This window comes from Argiope bruennichi, chromosome 2 (assembly GCF_947563725.1).
Source record: "Argiope bruennichi chromosome 2, qqArgBrue1.1, whole genome shotgun sequence".
In the NCBI taxonomy this organism is placed as follows: domain Eukaryota; kingdom Metazoa; phylum Arthropoda; class Arachnida; order Araneae; family Araneidae; genus Argiope; species Argiope bruennichi.
The window spans coordinates 64167099-64193404 of record NC_079152.1 but is presented as its reverse complement, the minus strand read 5'-3'; the positions used below and the strand labels follow the sequence as shown (position 1 = coordinate 64193404).

Here is a 26306-nt window from a genome sequence, read left to right as displayed (position 1 = left end):
ACAAAAGATTTTTTTTTTTAAGATGCATGTAAATAGCATCTGAAATCATTGCTACACTGAAAGAATAAAAGTTAATCATTATAAGAATTTATATATCTGTAATGGCTATTTCACTGCAGAATTTTTTTAAATACTTTCATAAGTCCTATAGTCTTTTAATAACTTTCAGTTTCATAATTCTTGAAGAATTTCATTAGCATGTTAGCAGGTCTAAATCAAGTTTTAATTTCATGTGACTTTATTTAGCCATTTCTGTCCTCCACTCCTCCAAATGGATACTTTGTAAGATAAATCTTTGAATCAATTTTTGATTCAAAGTTTTTAAAAAACTGAACTTAACAAAAAATTGTAATTATAATTTAATTATTTATGTATTTTTTACAAGCTTCAGACACTTCTTTCAGTTATTATGGATAATTATAATTTTTTTCCTTAAATGCAATCTTAATTATTCATCTTAAAACAATCTAAGATGTGTGTCTAAGAAATAATCTAAGATAATCACTGTTTTGCTATTGTAATCTCCTTATGGAATTACAAAGTCAGACACAAGAAAATGTAATTTTTTTTAAAATAGATCTAATTATATTTGGTTTATGACAACAATACAATTTTTTTGCAATTGATTTTGTGCTCATTTTTAGATTAATTACTAAATAATACTAAAATACTAAATAACTGATTCTGGATTTTGATTTCAATACAATTTATGAGAAAAATATTTTACTATATTATATACATATTAAAGAATTAGCCCCGTCTGTTATGATTAATGAGCTGATTATTCAACAATTAAATTTCATTTTTTATCTAGGAATTTCTAGTTTCTTGAAATTTAAAATGCTCTACCTACTCATATTTGAAATTTCTTTCCAAATTTATGCTCTACTGATTCCAATTACATTTTCTGAAACTAATTTTAAAAGCTGAATAAATTTTTTGAACACTGTAATGCAACACATTTACAGTCAGTGACATTTTAAATTAATCATACTGAAAGAGTTAAAACAGTGCATGATGGCATCCAGCCGAATAGTTCTGAATACAATTGTAAATATTCATAAGTAACTGATACATGAGAGTGCAATTCAGCTTAATACACCTATAACAAATATTCTACATCATGAAATTATTTAAAGTAAAGACCATTAAAAAAGCTCTTTCTGTAATTTAAAGACATAGTATCAAGTGTTAAATCATATATTGGAGATGCAATTGCTTACAGTATACTTATTAAGTATATCATATATACTTATATTCCTGTATACAATCATCTTGAATAGTCATATTTTTAAAATAATTTTTTATGTTTCTTTTAGAAGAGTGAAGGATTTTCTAAAACTGTAGCAATTTCAAGAATTTTTTTAATAAATTATATATATTTCTTTTTAGTATAAGAATATTTGATAAAAATGACAATGTGAAGATGAACATTATATTTACATGAAGAACAGCAGGAAAAATATTGTAGATTGTTTTCAATACATCTATTCAGAAATAAACTACCCTTTAAGATAGTATTGATAAAAAAGTCATTCTATATTTCATCATTTCCAATAACAGCATATTTAAAAAAAAAAAAGATTTTTTAAACTATATCATTTAAAAAATAATCAAGAACAGAAGAAATTTCTCGGTTTCATATTGATATTCAAAAAAAAAGAGAGAGAGAGAGAGAGTTGTATAGTCAATATTACCTTCAATTCCCTAAAACTACTGGATATTATATATCTACTTCTTCATTTTTAGAAAACTTTTACAAAATTGAAACCTTGTCACCTTCTGTACTTTCTAATTGTCATCATTGAAATTTATTTATATTCTTATCACCTTGCAAAGATGTTTTCATTTATTTTATTTTTGGAGCTATTTTCAACAATTATAAGAATTTTCATAAGTTATCTTTAAATGGAGTTGTAATCCAGTCTTCCTCAGCATGAAAAGGTATATCTGTCATGAAGTATATATAAGTAAAAGAATACGCTAATGCAAATATGTTCTTTAAAAAAAATGATATTCATATAATACATAATATGATGAACAAGGAAAAATGGTTTAGTCAGCAAGTTCCAGCCTTTGAAATTTATCAACATCATAAAAACTAGCCTTCACCACTCTTCCGCCAAAATATCGTCCATTTAAATCAACAACAGCTGAAAAAAAAATTATGGATAATTTTAATCAATAAAAATGCAAAATATTTCAATATAGAGATAATTTTTATAATAATATATAATTCTTTACTTCTAATTCTTAATTTCCAAAAAATGATTAAAGAAGAAATTGTCTCATTAAAAAGTGCATATCATCACTTATATACCAACCACAATGAATATCTTTGCAAATATAATGATAAGTAACAAAATTTTAACAAAGATTCTGTAACTTAAATTTAAAAAATTTTGATAATATTTCTACCCAAATTAAGTTCAATTAAAAACTGCATCATTTCAAAAACATATGAAAAAAAATTTGAGGTATTGGAACTGAACAATGTTTCATGAGGTATGAACTAAAACAATGTTTCATGATTTTAAATCCTTGGGGGGAAAAAGTTTTCCAGTTTCATATATTTAACTGTTTTTTTATATAACCATAGTTATAAAATGAATTCTAACAAAATGTAAATGGATCTAATCAACATTCCATACTGTTCATTTTTAAGGCAAAATTACAGAAGCCTTGGGTGCCTGATTTTCAGAAATTTTGACAGAAAGAAAAATGCTCAAAATTGGCATAAAAAAATTACTTCCATCTTAAGAAGTACTTACAGGAATCATTAATTTGTTTTTATTTATAAAAAAAAAGAAACTATTTATCAAATTCAGAATTACTAACATCCATTCACTCTATTGAAGTCCTTGATTTTTAATACAGTTTTCAAAATATGGTTACATTTTTTTATTATTAAAATGTTTCCTTATTTATTTGGTCACAGCCCATTTGAGTTTAACATACTTGAATGACATTCATCTTTAAAACATTGCTTCAAATACATTAATTACATCAAAATAAATGCAAACATTTTTTTTTTTCTAATCTAATAGTGAATTACATTTTTCCTCAATTTGGAAATAATTGTATTTTCCAATCATCTAACTAAAATTAATAAACAAATCTTATGACCAATATACATATTAAGAAATTGATAAAAATATATTAAATTGCCAAAAATACATTAAATAAATGCATAGATTATAGATTAATTTTCTTTTCTGGTTCATTGATAAATTATTATTATTTATTATTTCATTATCATTATGTTTACTAAATTACACACACACACAGATATATATATATATATATATATATATATATATATATATATATATATATATATATATATATATATATATATATATATATATATATAAGAAATGTATTTTTCCATTTTCGTGTTAATAAAATAAAACAAATCTAATATACATGCAGAAAAAAAACTGTTTTTAAAACTTTAGAGAAATGTATATAAAATGGAATATCTATGGTAAGAAGAAAAATTAATTAAAAATACTATTATCCATGCAGCAATTAATAATTAAATATTTTATTTCAATAACTAATATACAATACCTTTAATAGCAGATTCCATTCTCTTAAATTCCACAAAGATTCTAACAGACTCATCATCTGGTCCAGATGGAAGTTCAAAAATGACACATTTGACTACTTCTCCATATTTACCACATTCTTCCTTAGTCTCTGGCTCTAAATCCTCATCCACCTCTCCAGGGCCAACCATATTCTTTGAAACGAGAGGAAATAAAGGATAAAAACATCTTTATTAAATATTTCACAATTTCTTAAACAATGTCTATATTAACTTAATAGAATTTCCATGATTTTGAATCCCAGCTTTGTAAATGACACAAAAAGTACAATTATGTTTCAGTAATTCCATCAGAAGTGAATAACTACATATCTAAAATAATATATATAAAGTAAAACAATATATCCCTTACTTACAGGTTATTTAAAAGCAAGTATTAAGTCATTCGATACATTTGATGGCTAGCATTTTTGGTTTGGCCAAGTACAAAATGATTTATAATTCAAATATTGGAAATATTTAAAGTTAAATCAAAAAGTTTAATCTGTTTCATACTCTCTTGCAAACACACACACACACACACACAAAAAAAAAAAAAAAAAAATTACCCATAGGGTTAAAATGAAGAATCAAAAAAAAATAATGGTAAAAACAATTTGCTAAGTACACTATTTTACACTAAGTACACTAAATTTGCCAAACACACACACTATTTTTACAAAATAAAAATTTAGGAATACAGTAATGTATGGTATCAAAAGGAAAAAAATCTCTTTTATGTGAATGTAGGTAATGTCATAATTAAAGATAATACTTTTAGATGTTAGTTATTAGACTGGCTCTGAAACCTAATGCTAAATGTTATTTGGCCAAATCAAAATCAGAAAATAAATTTTTGTTTATTAACATTTCTTTTGCATGTTATGTTAATTATCATGGTGTAAATGTATAGGTAAAATCTAGAAATCAGTAAAAATAAGTCAAACGAATACATTTAGGTCATTTCTTGATTCAGTTGCATTTCATGTTTAGCGTATTCTAAAATCTTTATTTTATGCCAAATTAATTCCAAATTGCAACTTTTGTTGATATTGTTGTAGTTGTGCCTTTATTATTTTAAAAATGCATTTAATCAATAACTCATTATCTTGACATCAAAAATATGGATTGATATTTCCTACAAAATACTGTCCCCCCTCCCAGCTTTTTGCACAGGTCAAGAGGAAATAAAGCAATAAAGTAAAATCATGAATTTATTACTATTGTTAAGTTTAAAGAAAACTAGAACAGCATTTAAAGAGGAAAATGAGTGATAAGTAAATTCAATAAATTCATTTTCAAAGTTAATTATTAAAAAAGTGTTAGATTAATAAATAGAATTTAATAAGGTTTTTCTATTAAAAGTTAAATGTTTTAATGCCTTATTTTCAGAAAAATATCTGTATCAACTTTCATACATATTTTCACTTTATTATCGATATTCACAATCAAAATGCATAAAACAAATTCAAAATTCTATTATTTCTCTTAATTTAAAAGTGATGCATCTTATGATTCTTAGTCTATGTTGAGTATGATGAAATTATAAAAGCAAAATCCACTAACAACTTCAAATCATTTCAAATATTATTTATAAGAGCAGTAAAAGCTTTATCTCAATTAAACATAAAAATTAGAGATGTTTCTAATAAATACTAGGTTAAATAAGATATATCTGAAATATTTATCCATACCCTCAGTAGAACCACTTTTGAAGGATTTTTCATGATTTCTGTAATAGAATCTGCTTGAGATGAGGATACAGGAGAACTAACAGCTTGAGGAGGTGCCAGAGGAGCAGGTGGTTGAAACTGAGGAGGAGATGGGGGTTGTGCCTCAGCATCTGTAAAAAAATAAAATTATATAAATGTTTCATAAATTAATTTTTTAAAAATCAGCTCACAAAATGAATTAAGAAATAAATTTTTCATCAGTCATTATCAAAATTATTTCTCACTTTATTCATAAAGAAATAGGCTAATACTTTGGAGTGAATTTAAATTTCCCTTTAACTGAAAGAGGGAGAAAAAATATTTAACAATTTATGGTTTGAAATGAATGAAAGATATGTAAAATATATATGACTTTTACATAAAATGCATGAAAGTTTATAAACTCTGGAGATTTAGAAACTAAAAATTTAATTACTGGGTTTTTTTGTTTTGTTTTTTTACAGTTGTGATCAGTTTAATAAAAATTCATGTGGAGACAGCAGTTATGCCTGAATAACTATATAAAAAAACAATAAAATAAAAAATGCTATTTTTCATAAATAATTTTTTTAAATCAATTTGCTAAATGGTCAAGAAAATAAATTTTTCATTTCCAAGATTATTTCTCACTTAAGAGTATAAGAAAACAGTTAAAATATCTTGAACTGTTTGATTTTTTTCCCTTTAATTGAAGAGACAGACAGAAAAAAAAGAAATATATATATCTTTATTTAATACTCCTGTAATAGATTCTCACATGTTTAACAATTTGTAATTTTAAGAGAATGAATAAATAAAAAAGAAAATATTCATATTATGAAATGTATGAAACTTTATATGTTCTAAAATTTAATAAAAGAAAAATCTGTTTTAGGCTCGTGATGGTATTACCAGAAATTTAACTATACATAATCAGTTCTTTAAAAAAAAAAATTGCAAAATTTAATGTCCTTAATAGAGTATGGAATAATAAAATAACTGTATGTAACAACAAAATTTAAATATTTTGTGAATCAATAAAAAATATCTTTCTAAATTATTTATTATTAATTATTAATAATTCAGATATTAAAGTTTGCTCAATAAACATTATAAAAAATAAGTAGGAAAATGAAATAATTGCTGCATAATAGAAATCAAGATTATGAAGTTTCCCTATATATTCTTTGCATTTGTACTTTAAAAAAAATCTTTAAAACAATGTTGCACTCAAAATTTTAAAATACTAAGAATTTAAATTTTTTCACTGTTCACTGGAGAGTTTTCTTCAATATCTTTACACACATCAAAGTTTATAACTCAATACTGTGCCCTTGTCTATGTTTATTATATTTCATTAAAATCATCAACACTTACAGTCAATTTTGCTCACAAAATGCTCATAATTTTTGAAAATTTTCAAAAGAAGATGTTGTGAAATCTTCAAAGGAGCAGCAGCATTACACATGCTTATATCGGATAAACTGAAGATTTATTTACTGAAAACAGTTTTTTTTTTTTTTCCATAAATTTTCTGTCATAATTCTATCACAGGCAACAGTGGCTTATGACTGTTCCTCAAATTTCTAGCCATATGTGCCAATAGAGAAATCATGTTTAGAGACACTGGTGCTGTTTAGTAAATTTTTGAAAAAGAATGCAATTTTATTTTACACTTTCTGGTTTTGATTAATGAAAGCCCAGCTTTTTTATTGTTGCACATTAACACTTGATATGATATGATATATATACTAAATTATATATTTTAATAAATTTTAAAACTTCAACTTTCTATCTCATTGTAACACACCAACAACTAATTTTACTAAACAACATAAAGAAAAATTAAAATCTTTAATCATTAGCATATTTAGCTATTTAGAAAATGTGCAGAAATGTAATTAAACATGCCCCATTCTTCCCTAATTGATGTTGTCCCATTCCTCCCACTGCAAATTTTTTTTAAATGACTATCACATAAAGCATATTACATTTAAACTTAATTTGCCTCTTAGTTTATAAATATAACATCTTTGAGTTTATTATACATTTAAAATATTTTTATTTAATAATAAGATTGGAAAAATAAGAATTTTTATTTATTTCTGTGGCATGAAAATCATATATTCTTTTTTAAACACAAATAATATTATAGCTGGTGTAACAATCATGATCAGGCAAGGGGCTATAGTTGCTCTTTCAAATAAAGAAAATAGAAGCAGATTCTTTTATTTAGACATAAATGCAGCTATCCTATATCTTCCAATTCTCTCCTATTATCATCTTGTGCATTAATTGCATAATTTTTGATTCTGGTAAGTGTTTGATTTCTTATCACATATTACTTACAAAATAAATACAATCACATAATGTAACTTAAATGCAAAAAAGAAGACATTCATAATTTTCATAAACTATTAATGAATTTCATTTGGTCTTAAAATCTTGAATAAAATGTTATAATTTTAGAATAATTAGCTAAATATAAAGAAAAAGAATTAATATATATTTCATAAATTTAATGGATTAACCATGAGGGTAAAATTAAGGAATGTAACATATTTCTGCACAGAATAAGCTTTTTTTTTAAATTATGAATAAATCTCAATAAAGTTTTGGGGAAAAAAGCTTACATTTAGCTAGGTCTTTTTCATGAATAATCTTTCCTCCTCTTTTACTAGTTTTTTCAACTTGCAAAGCTTGGCTCATTCCTTGTTCCTTTTTACCTAAGCCTTGACCTTCTTTAAAACCATATTTAGCCATAATACGAGCAGCAACTGAACTTCTATTAAAAAGAAAGACAATAAACACAATAAACACTTAGTTCAATAAAATTACAAAATTTTTACAAAAAAATCTTTTAGGGAGCTTTTTATTTATACAGTAAATGCTGATTTTAATCTTAGATTATAGGGAAGGATTTCTTCTTTTACTGAATGAAAAAAAAATCCAGCAATTTTTTTAAAGAATTTCAAAGACCATGTAATCACATAAATTAATAATGGAAAATTTTAATTTTAATTCAAAAAATTTTAACATTAACGATCTAATGCATAATTACTTTCTTACTTAACATTTATAGATGTCTGGGAAGAGTACTTAAGACACCTGTTATGCTCATTCCAGTTCAAAGTGCATTTAGTGAACATAATGTGAGCATTCTTACTGGAAGCTAGAGCATGTTTGCTACTAGATGCTTAACAGCATTCACATTTTAATGGAAACAAAATTAATTTAAATGTTAAATATCATAAAAATTTCTAACCTTATTTTTGACTAGTCCTTAGCAGAATGAAGGAGATATCAAAGAGAATTACACATCAATAAATCTTTAATTAAATTCAAGCAAATGAACTGCAAATAGTGTGCAACTGAAATATTTTAAATTTAAAATTCTAAGTTATTCTGTTAAAGCCTTAATTCCTATTTGATTCCGTTCTATATTAAGAATCTCTATCCTTCTCAGTCTCTTCAACTACTTTTTTTTTCAGAGACTTCTACAATTTCTCTTTCTACTTTTTTATTTTAAATCATTTAGTTCATCTGTGCTATGTTTCCTTTTACTCTTTAGGTCATTTTGAGATTAACATTTACTTGTTTTTGACCTAATAAAAAGGGGTATTCCTTATGACTTGGAATTTTTTTACTCTGCCCTTTTTTTTTTTTTTTTTCCAATTAAAAACAAAATATTTTAAACATATGTTTCTTTTTAAAATCTTTAGCTTCTATATTTTTATTTAAGAAAACTCTTCTTTAAAGCATGGCCAAACCCTGGGGTGGTCTCATCAGAATATTAATTATCCCCCAAAATTTCAATAAGAATTTTATCCAATCAATTACTTTGATAAAAACTTATCAATTTCATTACTGGATGTTTAACTTCAAACTTCTCATTTTCTACTGAATTACAAGTAAAATCATTCAAAAACTTGTTAAATTCTATTGAAATGCATTCACAAACTTGTTCTTGTAGTTGCCTGCATTCACAGGAACAGAAAGATTGCTTTCCTCTTGCTATGAAAGAAAGAGACTTGTTTGGCATTTCTCTATAGATCTAAAACAGCTCATACTCCTAACAAGTGCATAACTGAGAGAGGACTTAGCCAAAACTCTGTGAATTAAGGTAAATACAAAGAAATGGCATTCAGATTTTAATTTTTTTTCTCTGATTAATTCAGCTTACTTTGCTGATATCAGAACACAATCTTTGCTTGAAAAAATTAAAATCTATTTACATTTGTTAGGCCTTCAAAAATATTCTTCATGGCACTTAATTTTTTCAAACAGCTAGTAGACTTTTTTTATATTATGTACCAAAAATGACAAAAGTGGGTAGTCTCTCTGGTGGAACATTAAAGTACTATAATTTTGGTCAATAGCATGGCAAACTTAGGGCAGCATCAGATCTTTACTATATTTTACATATTTACACATTTTATATTTTCATATAAGAAGCTTACACTTTTCAACATTCAAATTTTAGTTTTGGAAGCCTGTCCTTTTCAATATACAAATTTTTATACAAGGAGTTTGCACTTTTCAGAATTCACTCATATAATAAGTAACACCAAATCATCCTACATTTCAATAGTTATTTCATTAGCATTCTCTTTACTGCATTCTCTATCAAAGGCTTCTCAAACTGTAGGTTAGGAAACAATTTTTAGAGATTTGCAACAAGATCTAGAACATAAATACATCATTCCACAATATGCAAAGATGTGCTGTACACTTAAATCTTCCTCAAACCATATATTAGCAACATTTTCTTCAAAATTTTGTTTAATAATATTTTTTTTTTTTTAATTCTTTGTAAAATTCCTTTTTGTCTTCAAAATATTTTTTTTTTAAATGTATGCTATTCACACTATAAAAATTATATGCACACTGAGGATAAGTGGGATGCTAAAGAATCAGTTTCTAAACAGAGAGTCGGAACTTTTAAAGCCATAGGAATTCCTGTTGTAGCCATACAGTTCTACAAAAAATTTTGGAAAGTTTCCCCTCTCTAAAAATGTAAATGCTCTTCTTGATGCCAAATTTTTGAATAAGTAATATATATTAGGTAAAAAGAGGTTAATATCCCATGTAGCAACTCTATTGATTTGTTTAATTGATTGCTAATAACATACAGACAACAATTGCTCATAGTTGTTATATTGTGTAGAAAAATCATATAGTATTTTATCATTCTATAAGCAAAAAATTTCAGTTTACTGATGGGCCATTTATTAAGAAAGATCAATCCTTTCTCAAATTCAGTTTGTTGGTAGAATTATAAAATCTTTATAAAATATGTTTGGCAGCGGAATGGTTTATGGAAGTTGAACAATAAGACTGACATCTGGCTTAAATCTCTTATTTGTTTGTTTACTTGTTTGTTTGTTTTTCATTCAAAACTTAATGTGTAAATCCACTGGTTTTGATTAGCAAAGACAGTTGAATATTTTGTCAAACATCACACAAAACGCATTGATATCAAACAAAACACCCTTAAAATATGGAGCAATGCTAAATGAAATTAAATGAGAACTACTTTTTTTTTGTGGGGGGGGGGAGAACCCAAAGAAGAAGAACTTTTCCCAGAGAACATCCCAGAAGAACTTTTCAACAATCTTGTTCTCAGGGAACATTGCATAGAATAACTCAGAAATCTCTTTGCAACTGTTATATAAGTAACAACTTTTCATACACTTCAAAAACCATTTCAGATTTTTATCTACGCACTGTGAAACCACAATGAATGGCACAATAGTATTATATCCAGCTGCTAAGACTACTGATGATTTCAAGGTGACTGTGATTGTAATCTTGCTTTCTCTCTTTTCCCACTCCCTCCAAACAACACAGAAAGAAAAGATTGGTAGTTGATAATGTTCCCATATCAACATCCATTTTCTGTAGGTGATTTTCAATGCAAAGTCAAACTCACAAATTGGTTCTCTTCTTTTTCTTAAAAATACAACGGATAAATATTTCTCTGATTTTTCAAGGCTCAAATGAAAAGTCAAGTACCTCAAATACAGAACAAAAATAATTCAAGCAGTTTCCTGGGACCATTTGAGCCTTGTAGGAATGCTCTTTAGTGCATAAGATCTGTGCCAAAGAACATTCCAATTACTACTAAGCATTGAAAAAAAGAACATGTTCCAAGTTATATCCTTTGTACTAGTGCAATAAGTATCTTAATAACAATTTTTAAAAACATTTTTAGAAATAATTCCTATAACTGAACTAAAGTTGATTTTTTAAAATTAATTTTAATTTATATATATATATATATATTTGCTAAAAGGATATCTTAAAAAATTGGAATTTCTTAAAATTAATAAGCAATAATAATTTTGGGGGGCATTTAACATCATAAATATTATGTTAAATGTCCAAAAAAGAATGTTAAATTAAAGTAAGCCTTAAAAACAGCACCTATATAAACAACATTTATACTAAATAATAAATAAATGAGAAAAAAATATGTGCATTAAGAATAATAAATACATGTTTTTATTGTTTTTATACTTAACTCATACCCATTTCAAAATTCACAAAAAGTAATTGTTCATAGAATCAATGTAAAGATTCCTGTTCTCTTAAATAATATTTCTGAAAACATTTACTGATACAATATTATTATGAATTTAAAATATTTATATATACAAATAAAAGATTTTGAAAATACATAAGTTATTATTAATATACTACAAATAATATTCATTTAATCAATCTATAGAAAAGTGTAACACATAACAGCTACTTCAAAAATTAAGATAAGCATTATAACTCATTAAATAAAAATTGACAGGACATTTTTAAAACCTACCCTGATGTAAATGGGGTAGAAGGAATAGCAGTTGGTTCTTTTTTATCAGTTGATTCCATAAGTGATGGTGGTGGAGCTATTGCTGCACCAGCACCAGGAACTATACACAAGTAGAGATTTCAAGTTAACAGAAATTACAATACCATGATAGAACTATTGCATTTATTATAAATTTGGAATAAAGATATTTTATAACAAAAAGCGAAAATGTTATGTGTATAGATAAAATATTAATTTAAACTCAATATGCAAATTTTAAAACAAATATATATGCAAATAAAATAGCATACAGAAAAAAAAATAGAATATAATCTTTTTCTATTATTTTAATTCTTATGAAATCACAATGCATAATAGAATAATCAAAATAGAATCAAATATGTAAAATGAACCAATCATTTTTAATAAAATACTTTTGACAAAAACTTAACAACCCATTTCCCATACCTAATTTCTTTAATATATGATAATATATTCTTTCTATGTGCAGTGCTAAAGGAATCTACAACAATCCAATAAACTTACTATGTAAAAATAAAACAAATCATGAATAGTTCCCTCAACTATCATAATAGCTTCTACTTATTTATTACATAACTTTTAATTTCTTCTTAAATTTTTTTATATAATTAATATACATTTTAATTGTAATTTTTTTCCTAGTTCATATTGCTGCAGTAACTAGATTGCATATTTACTTTTACCAATTAAATTCATTAAAAACTATTACATTATCTATAAAATCATTGAATTATTATAATGTTACCAGGTATAATTATCTTATGCATTGATTAAAAGTTCCTTATGAAAAAACATTCAGAAAACACTTGTCCTAAAATTAATTTTCAGGCACAAAATGTACAATCAAGTGTAATATTAATTTGGTATAATTATCTTCAGAAAAACTGTCTGCATGATGTTCATAAAATAAAATTAAATCTAAATCAATGCTACCTCTTCTAGGTCTTTCCTCTTCGTATTCTTCTTCTCGGGGTGGTCTGTCTAACTCTCTGCTACTCCTGTCAAATTCTCTATTCCTCTCATAACGGTCCCTCTTATTATATCTGAGAAAATTAATTTCCATCATTAATGCAATTAAATAATGAATTTAGGATAAAATAATTACATGTAGAACATAAATAAGGGCTCAATAAAAAAAAAAGCATGATTGTAATTTACAAGATTTGATTTTATTTTTTTTCGAGAAAGATGCCAATTCAGAAAAATAAGAAATAAAAATTGTTTAATCATATAATAAGGATTATGATATTGGCAGTTTTTTTTTAAATTTAGTTTATAATTTCAACAAGAAATTGCAAGAAAAATTATTCATTTAAAAGTGTTTAACCAGGAAATTAAATTGATTACAGAATTAAGAATGAGAGTGATGATCCTGAGACTTGTATCTAAACAATTTGAATTACATGGAACAATTTAAATATAATAAAAATCTATAATGTAATGGTGAAAATCATCTGTTTGCTATAAAAGACAATATTTATAAAAATACATACATAAGTATACAATATTTATGAATAATTTAAAACAATTGTCAATATTTAAAGAAAGCAACATTCATTAAAAAAATTAGAAAACATGATAATTGAAGTTTCATTTTTTTCACCTTTGTTTAAAAATTTTATTTTTTAGGATTTAGCCTTAAAATGATTCATTTTTCAGAAACACACATATTTGTTGTTTTTGTTGTACATTATAAATTAATTTTACTATATCTGACAAAAAAATTTTGAACACATTGAAATAAAATGTAATGCTGTAATCCAAATTTTACAATAATAAGATAAAGATAAATTTTTCACAACCAATAACAAATATGACAGATACTTCTTTCATTTTTATTTTAAAATATCTGTATGGTGTCTTGCCCCACATTAAAAAAACCTCCATCATATACATTATTTAGTTGAAAAAATTTGACCTTCCTCTGATAAAAGTTGGAAAACTGAAATAGGCACTGCTGCTCACTAAGGGACAATATCAAATATAAAATTTAAAGAATGCAATTAAACAAAAAAAAAGAATTTTTAAGCAAATTTATCAAAATATTTTTAAAAAACATAAAAAAAATTGATGCATCAAGCTTGCTAATTCCCTATACATATTTTTTTTTTTCTTGTCTATATTTATAAAATGCTATTATTTTAAAGGGCGCACAAATTGTATATAATTCCATTTTCTGATCATTTTATTTAAAATTCATATTAGTGAATTATAATTTTTATTCTGACAATCACACACAGGTCTTTAGGAAATAAATATCTTAATTAGAGAGTATCTTATCTTAATTTATACTTAAAATATTGCCTTATAAATTTTGAATAGACAGTTGCTCGAGACAAACATTTTAAAAATCATGTAAAATATATAAAATACATTAAAAAAATGACATCTTTCTGAAACATATTACATTAAACATGTTACAAATAAATTACTGGCTAAAGAATCTAAAGAAAAATGATAAAATAGGTTTACAAGTGAGCTATTTGTTAATATTTCAAAAAAAAAAAAAAAATTAGGAAGGAAATTTATTTTTTTTAAATTGTATTTTTAAACTAAGAGAAAATAAATTTAGTTTATATATATTATTTTCTATGTTAAAAACAAAAAATTTGATAAAAAGTACACATTTTTTTTTCTCCTTTATGTCTAATATTTCTTAAAATTTACAAATTTAGGTCTATGACAGAAAAATATGTTCCAATCTAATACAAACTGCTCAGTATATAGATCGCTAATCATTTTTTTTTAATCTAGATCTGATATTAGTAATTAAAAATTGAAGTAAATATAAAGCTAAATAAATATCTTTCCACATAAACATAAGGAAAAAAATAACACCAAACAAACCTATCATTACGCCTATAAGGTTTTTCATCATTATATTCTCTATCATAATCTCTGTCCATTCTATCTCTGTCTCTGTCTCTATCCCTATCTCGGTCTCGGTCTCTATCCCTATCTCCTCGTTCTCTATCTCTTTCACGATCTCGTATCCTTTTATCACGATCATTTCTATCTCTCATAATTTTTTCATAATCATTAGGCCACAAAGGCTCATACTCTTGTCGTATATCCCAATCACCACCAAGTAAAGTAGGATTTCCTTTAGATTCCTGCAAAGAAAAATATATAAAAATATAAGAAAAAACAATCTTGCATATAAAAATACAATAAATAAAAAGTATTAACCATCAAAATTCATACAATGCAGCATTAATGTAAAAACTGTCTGCATCAACAGCAGTTATAATAGAGCAATAAATGAATAAGTGAATGGAATATTTCTGACATTAAATGCAGTATAATACAATATAGACTACTTATAATTAAAATACAAGATTTTATTCATTATAAAACAGGCAGTAAGTTGACATGAAATACATGTGACTAAATATATATATATCAACTGTTTGATAACATAGTCTAAATACAAATTAACTGTATTTCATAATGCAGCAAATATGTTAGACTGTGTTTTGCATTGTAATTTGGCTAATTATAATTAAAATCAGACATATACTTTTTAGATAAAAATATCTGTGATTTAAAGAAGGAAATATATAAATTGTATTTGCCCTATATTATATTTATTAAATAATAACACTACTATATTCACACAAAAGATATAAACAGATAACAATAAAAAAAAATGCCAAATAATCTAGTTTACAAGTGAGATACTGAATAAAAATCAGCTAAATTATACCCCAGGAAGCTCTTTAGTAATAATAAAGGTAACCTTTTATTAATCAGTCAATTCTCTTGAAACTTTTAACCCATTGTTCACTGATAAACAAGAAAAAATTCCTCAGTTGAATATTCAGAATCATTACTAGTTACTTCTACAACATACAATAAACAATGCAGCTTGTAATTAGTCTGGAAAATATATAACTTCTTTTCTTAATATATCAATGTTTAGTTTATATAATTATTCATTTACCAAACTTCATCTGTCTTCTTCTAACCACTTTCTATTAGTTTTTATTATATAAAAATTCTATTTCCATCCTCATTATCCACTACCTTTACAACCAATATGAAAATTGGCATACATGATTGATTTAGTGAGAGATATTATAGGGATATACTGAAAAAGATACAAAGAAATGGAAACTTTGAAGTGGCATGGACAATAGATTACTTTAAAAATATATTTCAATAATGCTATCTTTTATGGACTTCCAGAAGATTCTAATTTTTTTTTTTTTTTTTTTTTTTTCATATTGAAATAAAATATAAAATTCAAAATATCTTACAGAAACTATGCATATATGTTTTCTAGCTAAAGCTTTCAAAATTATCTACTTATAATATATTTTAATACTTTATTATATAATGATCTTAATAAATTATTTCCTTAGTTTTAGGCTTATTTTGATTGAAATAAGTCTGTTTATATATATATATATATATATATATATATATATATATATATATATATATATATATATATATATATATATATATATCTTGAGCAAAGCCTTAGTAAACAGATTAAAAATCCATAAAAAAAATCACATCAACTAATAAAATTCATAAAAATATCAGCATTTACATACATAAAAACAGCAAAATAGATACCTTCGGCCCAAGTCCTAAAATAGGGAGCTGAGGCTCTTCTGTATCATCTTTTCTAGATTTTAAATCAACAACAGGAGGCAAAACAGCGCCACTCTTTTTTAGTTGTTCTCGCTAATTAAAAGTAAATCATCAAATATGGTAAATCATGGTAAAAAATTGTGAAACAAAGCAGTATTATAAAATTAAAAATATATAAGCAAAGAAGCATTACAAAAAATTAGTATGGAAGGTAAATGAAATTGTTATTGGTATAAATACATTATGAGGGGGAAAAAATGTAGTTTTATATATATATATATAAACCACTTCAATTTTCTGGTTTAGAAAAAATATTTCTGCTTAAGTAACACATTCTTAGAAATATTGTTGTCTTTAGTGCATTGGGTAGATAAAATGTGAAAATATCTATTTACAGGTACCATTTAGATTGAATTTCTAATTTTAAGATGTGTATATAAATTTTGAAATTTCTTTTAAAATAATGCAATCACGAAAAAAATCTTTCATTGTTGTTTGCTATAATAGAAAGATATAAAAAGGTTCGGATGAGGATACATGTAAGTATGTGTATATGTGTGTGTGCAATTTTAATTAATTTTTCCAGAATGAAAGGTAATTCAAATTGTTTAATGGATTTACAATTTTATATATTATGGGAGCAAAAGAAACATTTTTTTTTAATTAACAAGTAAATTTCTAATAGAAAATTTGTATTCTTTTAAGTTTAATGATCAAAACATTTTGAAACGGGGGGGGGGGGGGAGGAACGAATGATTATTTGCACAATAACTATTGTCAACTATTCAGATCTGACAGTGATGGATTATTTTTACTTGCAAGATACTTCCAAAAGATTACACAGAGAATTGGGAATTAATCTTAAGTTTGTAAATATGAATAAAAGTTAACTTTCAAAATAAAATTATTATTAAAAAAGTAATTACTTCAAAAATTCTATTTATTTATTTATTTTATTTATGAAACTCGGAACTGTTTTGAATGAGAAAAATATTAAAAAGTAAAAATACTGCATATAAATTTAAATTTTTCTGAAATTCATTTAGTAAAGCTCATTTTATCAAAAACTTTATATTCAAAACAAGTACTGTTTGTAATGGTAATGAGTTTGTAATACCTATTGGAAACCTGGCTAATTTTTACTCCAAAAATTAAAATTAAAATTGTTTTACACAGGAATTTATCTAGTGTGTGCGTGTGTGTGTTTGTTTGATTGATTCAGCTTTTTTAAAGGAATCAAATTTTAAAAATCAAAAATTCTGATGAGGCATATTAAATATTTTAGTAACAAAATAAAGTTACGAATTGTCAAGCACTTTTGTATTCTCAATACAAAGCACAATTTTAATATTCTTATGACCTAATTATCAATTAATAAATTAATTTAATTAAGTTTCAATTTTATACATGAAGGATTCAATAGTTGTGAATTTGAAAAGAATGCTTTTAAGAAATAATCAATAAATTTAAATAATCAATAAAATAAACAATAATAATCAATAAACAATAAAATAATCAAATAAAAACAAAGCAGTAAAAAATAATAAAAGCAATTTCTCTTTTTAGTACACAGCTAGTGAAATTCTATTTTTAAAAATTTGTTTTTTCTTAAAATTGATATTCCACACACAATTTAGACAAAAAAATGTAGAATACAAAACATTAAATTTTAATTTCAAGGAATTAGAAATCATATTAATAAAGCACATATCAGTGGTTAAACTATTATTTAAAATAAGTAAATTTTGAAGATAGCCCTTAGAAAACCTATAAATAAAACCAGTTTACACTAAAAAGATTTCTAAACTTTTTCAAAATTTGATAAATTAAAATTTTCAAAAATATTTGTTAAAATTACAATTATTTGGCTAATAGCCATGAAAATCAGAATTACTAAAAAGATTAATAACTTTACTCATTTTTACTGGCCTAATAATAAACTTTGAAAATAAAATAATGCTTTAATTAAAATATCTCTTAATATTTTTATATAAATATCTATAGATATATGATAATACTTACTGAAACATTATGCTAATTTTCCTAAAATAATATACTTTAAAAAATCATAAAACTATGCTTTCACTTTTCTTGTTCATATATTATATAGTTGATGAAATTCAATAAAGAATTATTTTATATTTTATCAATAGTGAATATTCATATATATTAAAGGTTAAATATTTTCTATTTGAAAAAAAAATGAAAATTGTCACAGCTTTAAAATTATTGCACTGAATTATACATACAATTACAATTTAAAATGTTTAGAAAGTACCTAATAAAGCGTACATATATATCCATATTCCCAACTATGGTGCTCAATAGTATTTTATAATCAAATAAATTTTTTGAATATGTTTAATAAAACTACTAAAATCCTTACTATCCTTATTTACTACAGTAATAATTTTTTTAAAAAATCCATTATATTCATCACACTTACATCTTCTTTTACTGCCTAAGATAACAGCACCTGGTAATTCTCAGTCACAACTGTATTAGTCAATTAACAATATTTGTGAATTTTCTACCACTCATAATGGGGGGGGGAGATAGATGAATCCATTTCAATCTTCTGTTAGTAAATAGTTTTCCATATATAACTGAACTGAGATTTAAACTATCTTTAAGAACCAGAGGTTTAAAAAATAATTAGATTAACTAGTGATTTTTCCATAACTGTGCTTTCATAATTGTGCCTTTTTTTCCCCTTCATTTAATTGTTTTTAATGGCATCTTTTAAATTGGCTTAGTAAAATAAGTAACAGGTAAAATATAGCAGGATCAATAGTAAATTAATTGAATAGAAATATTTGATACTTCTCAGTCACTTGATAGCACAGCTGTTAGTAGATTAAATATGCTAGCATAAAATACGACTTTATTCCTATAATATAGTTCCTATAATAGTTAAGAGATCATTTTTTATTGAAAATAAAGCACCAGGAAACATTTATTATGAGTTATCAATATTTTAAATTCTTATTTATAGAAATACCATGTTCACCCATAATGCTTTATAGAAATATTTTAATTAACTGTAATTGGAAAAATTACAGTCATGGCATAGAAAATAAGCAATTATTCTATTTTCCTCTATTTAATAGTGAATTTTAAATTGGATGGTAATTTGGATAAATTATATAATTACCGGAAATAATAAAATAAATTAATAGAAAATTATAAATCAAAAATAAAATTTAATAAAATAAACAATGATATTAACAGCAAATAATGGAATAGAAGAATACATATAAGTTTTAATACCTTTCTGTTAGAAGGAAGGGTTGTCAATAAGTTTAATATGTTAGCATAAAGCATCACTTTCTTGTTTAAAAAAAAATAGAAATCACTAACACTTTTTTTTGTTAAATCAGAAGTCACAAAATTATTCACAGAAGCTACAAATTACAGCAATTTTAAAATTGATGAATTTTAAAATTCAGCAATTTTAAAAGTTGCACATTTAATTTTCAAAAGTTGCTATTTAGTTCATAGATTGTCAGTAGAAATATTACCAAAAAGATATCAAAATTTTCTCTTTCTTATTGATTTAAAAAATAATATCTTTTAATAATGCAATAAATCCCTGTACAATCAATCAATAGTTCAGGTATTAAATAATTTCTTAACAAAACGTTAGTGAAATGAATTTTCGAAATTGAAAAGTTTTTATGAAACATAAATCTCATTTCATTTTTTAAAATATTTAATTACAATATTTAAGTTTATAAAATAAAATAATTATAAAAGATTATTATCATTTAAATTTTTTGATACGATACATTTTACATAATGATACATTATTTGCAGAATTTCTCATCAATACATACCTTTGCTTGAGTTAAAGCAGCTTTCTTCAATTGCAGCTGAGATTGAAGTAATTTTATTCCTGATGACCATCCAACTGAAAAAAATTCAGATAATTATAATTTTATAATTTTAAAGGTTTCAAATTGCTTCTATCATAATATATCTAATTACTTATGTTTACATATATTTACAAGCATTTTATATTGAAACACTGAATAATCCACTTCCAAATATAACATTTACCTCTTTTTCTCAGAATCTAACTTAATCCTCTAACTTAAAATAATATTTGAAATTTACCTTAATACACAGAATATCAATCAACAGAAATCATTATTAATGATTTACAAAACATTAAACAAAATTTATACAAGAGATTCAAAACAAATATATATCAAAAATATTTTATAACATTCCTTAACTAATTCTTGTTAGTATAACAATGATTTTAAACAAGCATCTAACATCTCACCAAGATCTGATTTTGGATCCCTCTGGACCTTTTCTTTGGAATCTAAACCTAAGCCATCATAAAGAGACATGTTTTCTTACATCTGGAAGAAAATAAACTAAAAAAGGTAAATAAAATATTAAAATTACAATTTATCGAGTAAATAAAAGTTAACCATTAGTAAAATAAAATTTTAAAATAAGTTTTGCTTACACTATCTATTTTAAACAAATGAATATAATTTACATTGCTAACAAGAAAAATGATTAACATTTATACTATAGAAGGAAAAAAAAGGTTGGCGGTAAAACAGAAGAATGCAGCATGGTTAGCATCTGGCATTTTAATAAAAGCGACTTCAGTAATTTTCACCTTCTTCTAAAAATATTATTTTCACAAATAAAAAGAGTAAATTTAATAAAAGATTTCACACAAAATCTTCCCTTCCCTTCTAAAAATACAAATTACATTTCAAACATTCATACAGAAAATCCTTTTATTGGGATCAGATTCATAATCTCCTTGGATCTTTAATTTAGAATTAAACAGAAATCTATTACATCTCAAAGACCATAAATTAAGATTTTTTTTTTGTAAAATTGCGAAGCATACAAAGCATTATATTAAGATCATTCTTTTTGTGCTAGCATTAACTGCTGCTCATAAATATCACAAAAGAGTTTTGAAAATATAAGTATCAATTAATAGATATGCAAATTATAAGAAAAGAAACTATAACTAAACTATAAATAAAATATAATTTTTTATTATTATTAAGATAAGTCGTGCTCATTTATCGCCGGCAGTTTTCAATGAAATTACTGATGCATATTTTGTAAATTTTTCACAAAAATATTTCTCTGAAAATATAACTAAAAACTATATTTTGAAATACTAATATTAATGTTTGAATTAGATTTATATCGATACTTGAATTTTAAAAAATATTGACAACACAGAATGAAATACATAAAATGAATGTAATTTTCTATTCAAAAAGTGCAAGATGCTTACTACAAAACATAAATAATGAGGAATGATGTTATCGACAGAGAACAGCGGAATCTGCAAAGCTAGAAAAGGCGTGCTTCTTTTTGTCAAGTTGTGAGTTTGGCGCAACTCTGGCGGGAAAAAAAATCAGTATGCTTTTTTCCCATCATTAAATAGGCAGATAAAAACTAAATGCATCATGAGTCCCAAATTCCAAGTAGGCCCTGAAATGAAACTGAAAGTTTTGTAGTTTGTTTTGTAGTAGAAAGTTTTTGAAAGTTTGTTTTTTTAAATATCGCGATAAATCATGTCTATTCAAGCAAATTTTATATATCTACTTGTCTAAAAAAAGTAGAACAAATATTTTTTTCTGTAAGTTTTGCAAATAAATGTATAGTTCTAACAGAAGTATTATCAAAAGGAGAAAGTCAGAAATTAATAATACATATATTAATTTTCGTTGCATTTTTTAAAGTCCATAAAATGTTAACGTAGGTGGCACAGAAATCGTTCTTATTTGTATTTGAACGTTTATATAGTTGAATTCAATTCAGCAGTTCGTTGAAATATTAATGTAACTGCAAATTGTAATTAGAATTTCTCGGGTGTAGGCTTGTCGTGTCACCAAAAACTTTATTCACTCAGAGGAAAGAAAATGTAAATGATCTTAGAATAATAGAATCATAACATCAAACAAAACTTAATCGAGGACATAAATAGGCGTAAATATAACCAGTGTGACAATCGCTATGACTTGTCTATGGAAATTTTTCATATCTTTCAAGACTAATATCTCACAAAAATCTTAAAAAAACACTAAAAAACATTATCTTCAAAAAAACACAGAGGGAGTGGTCTCCCTAAAACATTCTCGGACACTCTCTAATAAAGGCGTTGGTCCCAGAGAACGCCCTGCACAACTTGCAATATTATCAATAATACCGTTGGCGCGACCAATAATACTGTTGGCTGAATCCATTGTATAATCCTTGGCCAGTTATTTGGCAATTAATCCGCATGCGGTAAACAATATCCGAAAATCTAATTTGTGTTTTAAACGTGTTTTAACGGACAGATTCAAACAAAAATTTAACACAAAATTGCATAAAATCCCATACCAATTTGATATATCAAAGTCATTGCATTTTTGCGTTATCGCATTTGCATGTTTCTTAAAGTACAGACTGGCGTCCTGTCACCCCATAGTTGGATTTCAATTCAAAATTTGATAGATATAAATTCTATAAATGTTAAATATATGTGCAGAATTTTATCTATTTGGTACTCTTCGTTTTGTAGCTATCGTGTTATCTTGTATTCGAAAATCCGGACAGGCAGACTTCCTCTGAACAGATTTTGCTCAAAATTTGATTTAAAAATATCTACAGATTTGGTACAAAGACTGTATTCTAAATTTCAACTGTCTAAGTCAATGCGTAATTGAATTATCTATGTTACAGACAGTGGGACATTTTTTTAAATGTGGTTTTCGAACACAGGGAGGTGTAAAACGTGGAGATATTCGTTAATCTGAAGTTCGATTTTTTTTTTTTTTTTTTTTTTTTTTTACGATACAATACTTTTTTTGTACTACGTCTACTAGAAAGTAAAAATGCCCATATAGGAATCGGTACATGGCAAGAATTGTGCCAAGCTGTAGCTTTTTAAAGACAATGTGTTAAAAATTTTTAAATTTTCTTATTAGTTCGGCGAATTTTAATAGTTTTTGGTAAGATTTTTTTCCGCATTCAAAGAGACCTGGTACCGAATTCTTTTTTACTCCCAAAATTATCTTTTTAATATCAGTTTTATTTTCCTGTTACTTCGGTTTCAATCTAAAACAACGTTGTGATGAAATTCTACTTCATCCCTTAAAACACTATCACATGCATTTGTCAGAGTTAAAATTAAGATTAAAAAATTGCCTTCTTTGAAAAAGGAAGAAGGATTTTCACTTCCGTTTTTACTTCATAGTATGTGCATTAATTTCTCGACAAACTTAATTTACTCTTTCGCGATGGGCATGTCATATATGCATCACCAGCAAACGTCTCTCACAGCTGGGCGTACCACCCATACATTTCTGGAAATCGGACTCATGGGACAGTGATGCATATATACATTTTAAACTGGCACAACTTTTTATCGCTACTAGATGGCTCCCTGTGTCCATTACTTTTGAAATAAATATAGTTTTAATATCCTGACTTTCAGTTAGCTAATATTCAGAATTTGATATTTTACTCATCCTCAGTTTTTTTCGGGGCAGGCAGGAAGAGTAATGCAAATAAACAGACTGGTTTGTGTAACTTTCCACTTGATAAAATCATTCGCATTTCTGATCTCAACCCGAATTCTTTTCTTCTTTTTTTTTTTTTTTTTTTTTTTGTTGTTGTTGTTGTTGTTGTTACTGTGTAACTACAAATAGTCTTTTTGGGTTTTATCGTCAATGCTATTATATTTGGGCAGTTTCCGGATATTTTCCAGCACTCTCTTTTTATTATGGAAAGCCTTTGTTTCGGTTTATTATGAGGGCAATTTGTTAAAGTAAGAATGTGTTTATATTAGGAAAGAACTAATAATCTAAAAAGGTAAAAAAAAATGACGACGTTAAGACTTAAACTTTATTTTTTGTGATCATTTTTTCGAAGTTAGGCTTAGTGACGCAAAACTCACATCTTGTGACATGATTCCTTTCGCGTACGCACCGTCCCATGTGTGCATCTAGGATAGAAGCCTCCCGCTTTAAAGAGTTAAATTCATGTCTTCCAGTCGTATTAAAGCAAGATCCTTCAATTCTTTTTAAAAATGCATTCCAAGTGAATCGTTTTACTGCCTCAAACTTCAATAATCTAAGCCAATAAGGCAACTGCCAAGAGCGGCTAGTAGTCAGATACTACATTAAGTGCTTAAAAACTTGTTCAAAATGAGCGCCAACATTTATACAAGTTTTATTCTTTTAACAATACCTTCGAGGTATACATCACTTGTGACAAACTAGTCAGCACAGGACCGGTCTTCAGCTGATTCGACCGATTACTGCCACATGTAAAGGGAGCCTCGACCGAGTGCGATAAAAATATACTCGAACTTTTTCAAAATAATATATAATATATGGTTAAAAATTATTTTCTTTTTTTTTTAAAAAAAATTCGCTTGCTTATCTATGTGGTGCTTTTTCTTACACACATCAGTTTTGCAATAAAATGCAACTGTAAATGAAAAAGACAGAATATCTGGGTCTTTTTCTTGTTTCAAGCCTCATGCTCCCAAAAATCTCTGAATGATCTTTATACAGTAGAAATTGTGCGAGTGTAACAAACAATTTATTGACAATTATTGATTATTTGTTTATTTGATAAAGGATGGGGGAAGTTCTATAATTCTTTGCATTAGTACTTCTTTCATTTACCTCTTTCTCACACAGACATTTTGTGATGCCCTTACTGTCTTATGTGTAAGGAGAAGCTGACAAAATCTTTTATCCGCCACTGTTTATATTTTCTGATCGTAACTTTTATGATAAGGGTATTAGAAGAAAAATGACCGTAATAGATTTATTGCCTGAGAATGCAATTCGGAAACCTCTAAATTCTTACTTTTATTTCTTGGACTATAATTTCCAATTGTTACCAAAGTTAGGGTAACAAATTAAAATGAAATGTTCCCATTTCAATTCAGAAAAGGACTTGAAACTGAAAAAAAATTCGGCTGCATACGTGTTTGCCAACATTTACTTTTAACAAATTGCGCTTATTATTCCTTTATAACTAAGCTAATTTGAATGTTTTCAAATCTAATTCATCAACAGTTGAAATTTTTCTTCTGTCCCTCTTGAATTTTCTGTTAACATGTACTTAAAATATCATCTGTGTAAGATGAATTTATTTTACTTAGTTTAAAGTCATGACTGCAAATTGCAATTTTTTTTTAAATTTCTGTGTTGTTTTCATTAATTAAATACAGTTGTACTTACTGTTCACAGCGATCACGAATAAACAACTTTTTAATGTGTTTAATTCCTTTTTGCCCTTAACTGCTATTTAATACATCTAATAAAATTTAATTTATGATGTAAGTTTATCATAATTCGTAGTATGAATTGATAAAAAAATTACGAATGCATGTTATTTTATTATTTTTTAGTTTCAAAGTCTATTTATACATTATGTACTCTTTATTAAAATTGTTTAATATAATGAATGAATCCCTGTTTGCAAATTTTCGGTTCAGTATCGTTTTTTCTTGTTGTCTTTTAAAAAGTTTTTTCTTAATTCAAATTTTTGCTTAAAGCAAGTTTTTGTAACAGCTTTGAATTAATCATAT

General features: G+C 25.4%; 1 protein-coding gene across 2 annotated transcripts; it reads right to left on the bottom strand.

The window, feature by feature from the left end:
• Nucleotides 1–1995: 1995 nt before the first annotated feature.
• On the bottom strand, nt 1996–22087 carry LOC129962061 (splicing factor 45-like). Of its 2 annotated transcripts, none has more exons than XM_056075769.1 (11): nt 22005–22087; nt 21012–21093; nt 20560–20633; nt 16706–16816; nt 14969–15234; nt 13055–13164; nt 12101–12200; nt 7914–8065; nt 5284–5432; nt 3574–3745; nt 1996–2153 (listed from the first exon to the last, which is right to left on the bottom strand). In XM_056075769.1, the coding sequence occupies exons 2-11, from the start codon at nt 21079–21081 to the stop codon at nt 2056–2058; spliced, it is 1302 nt and encodes a 433-aa protein (XP_055931744.1). In that variant the 5' UTR covers nt 21082–21093; nt 22005–22087; the 3' UTR covers nt 1996–2055. The 2 variants fall into 2 exon arrangements, with proteins under 2 accessions (XP_055931744.1, XP_055931745.1); XM_056075770.1 differs by lacking the exon at nt 22005–22087 and adding an exon at nt 21921–21939.
• Nucleotides 22088–26306: the final 4219 nt, after the last annotated feature.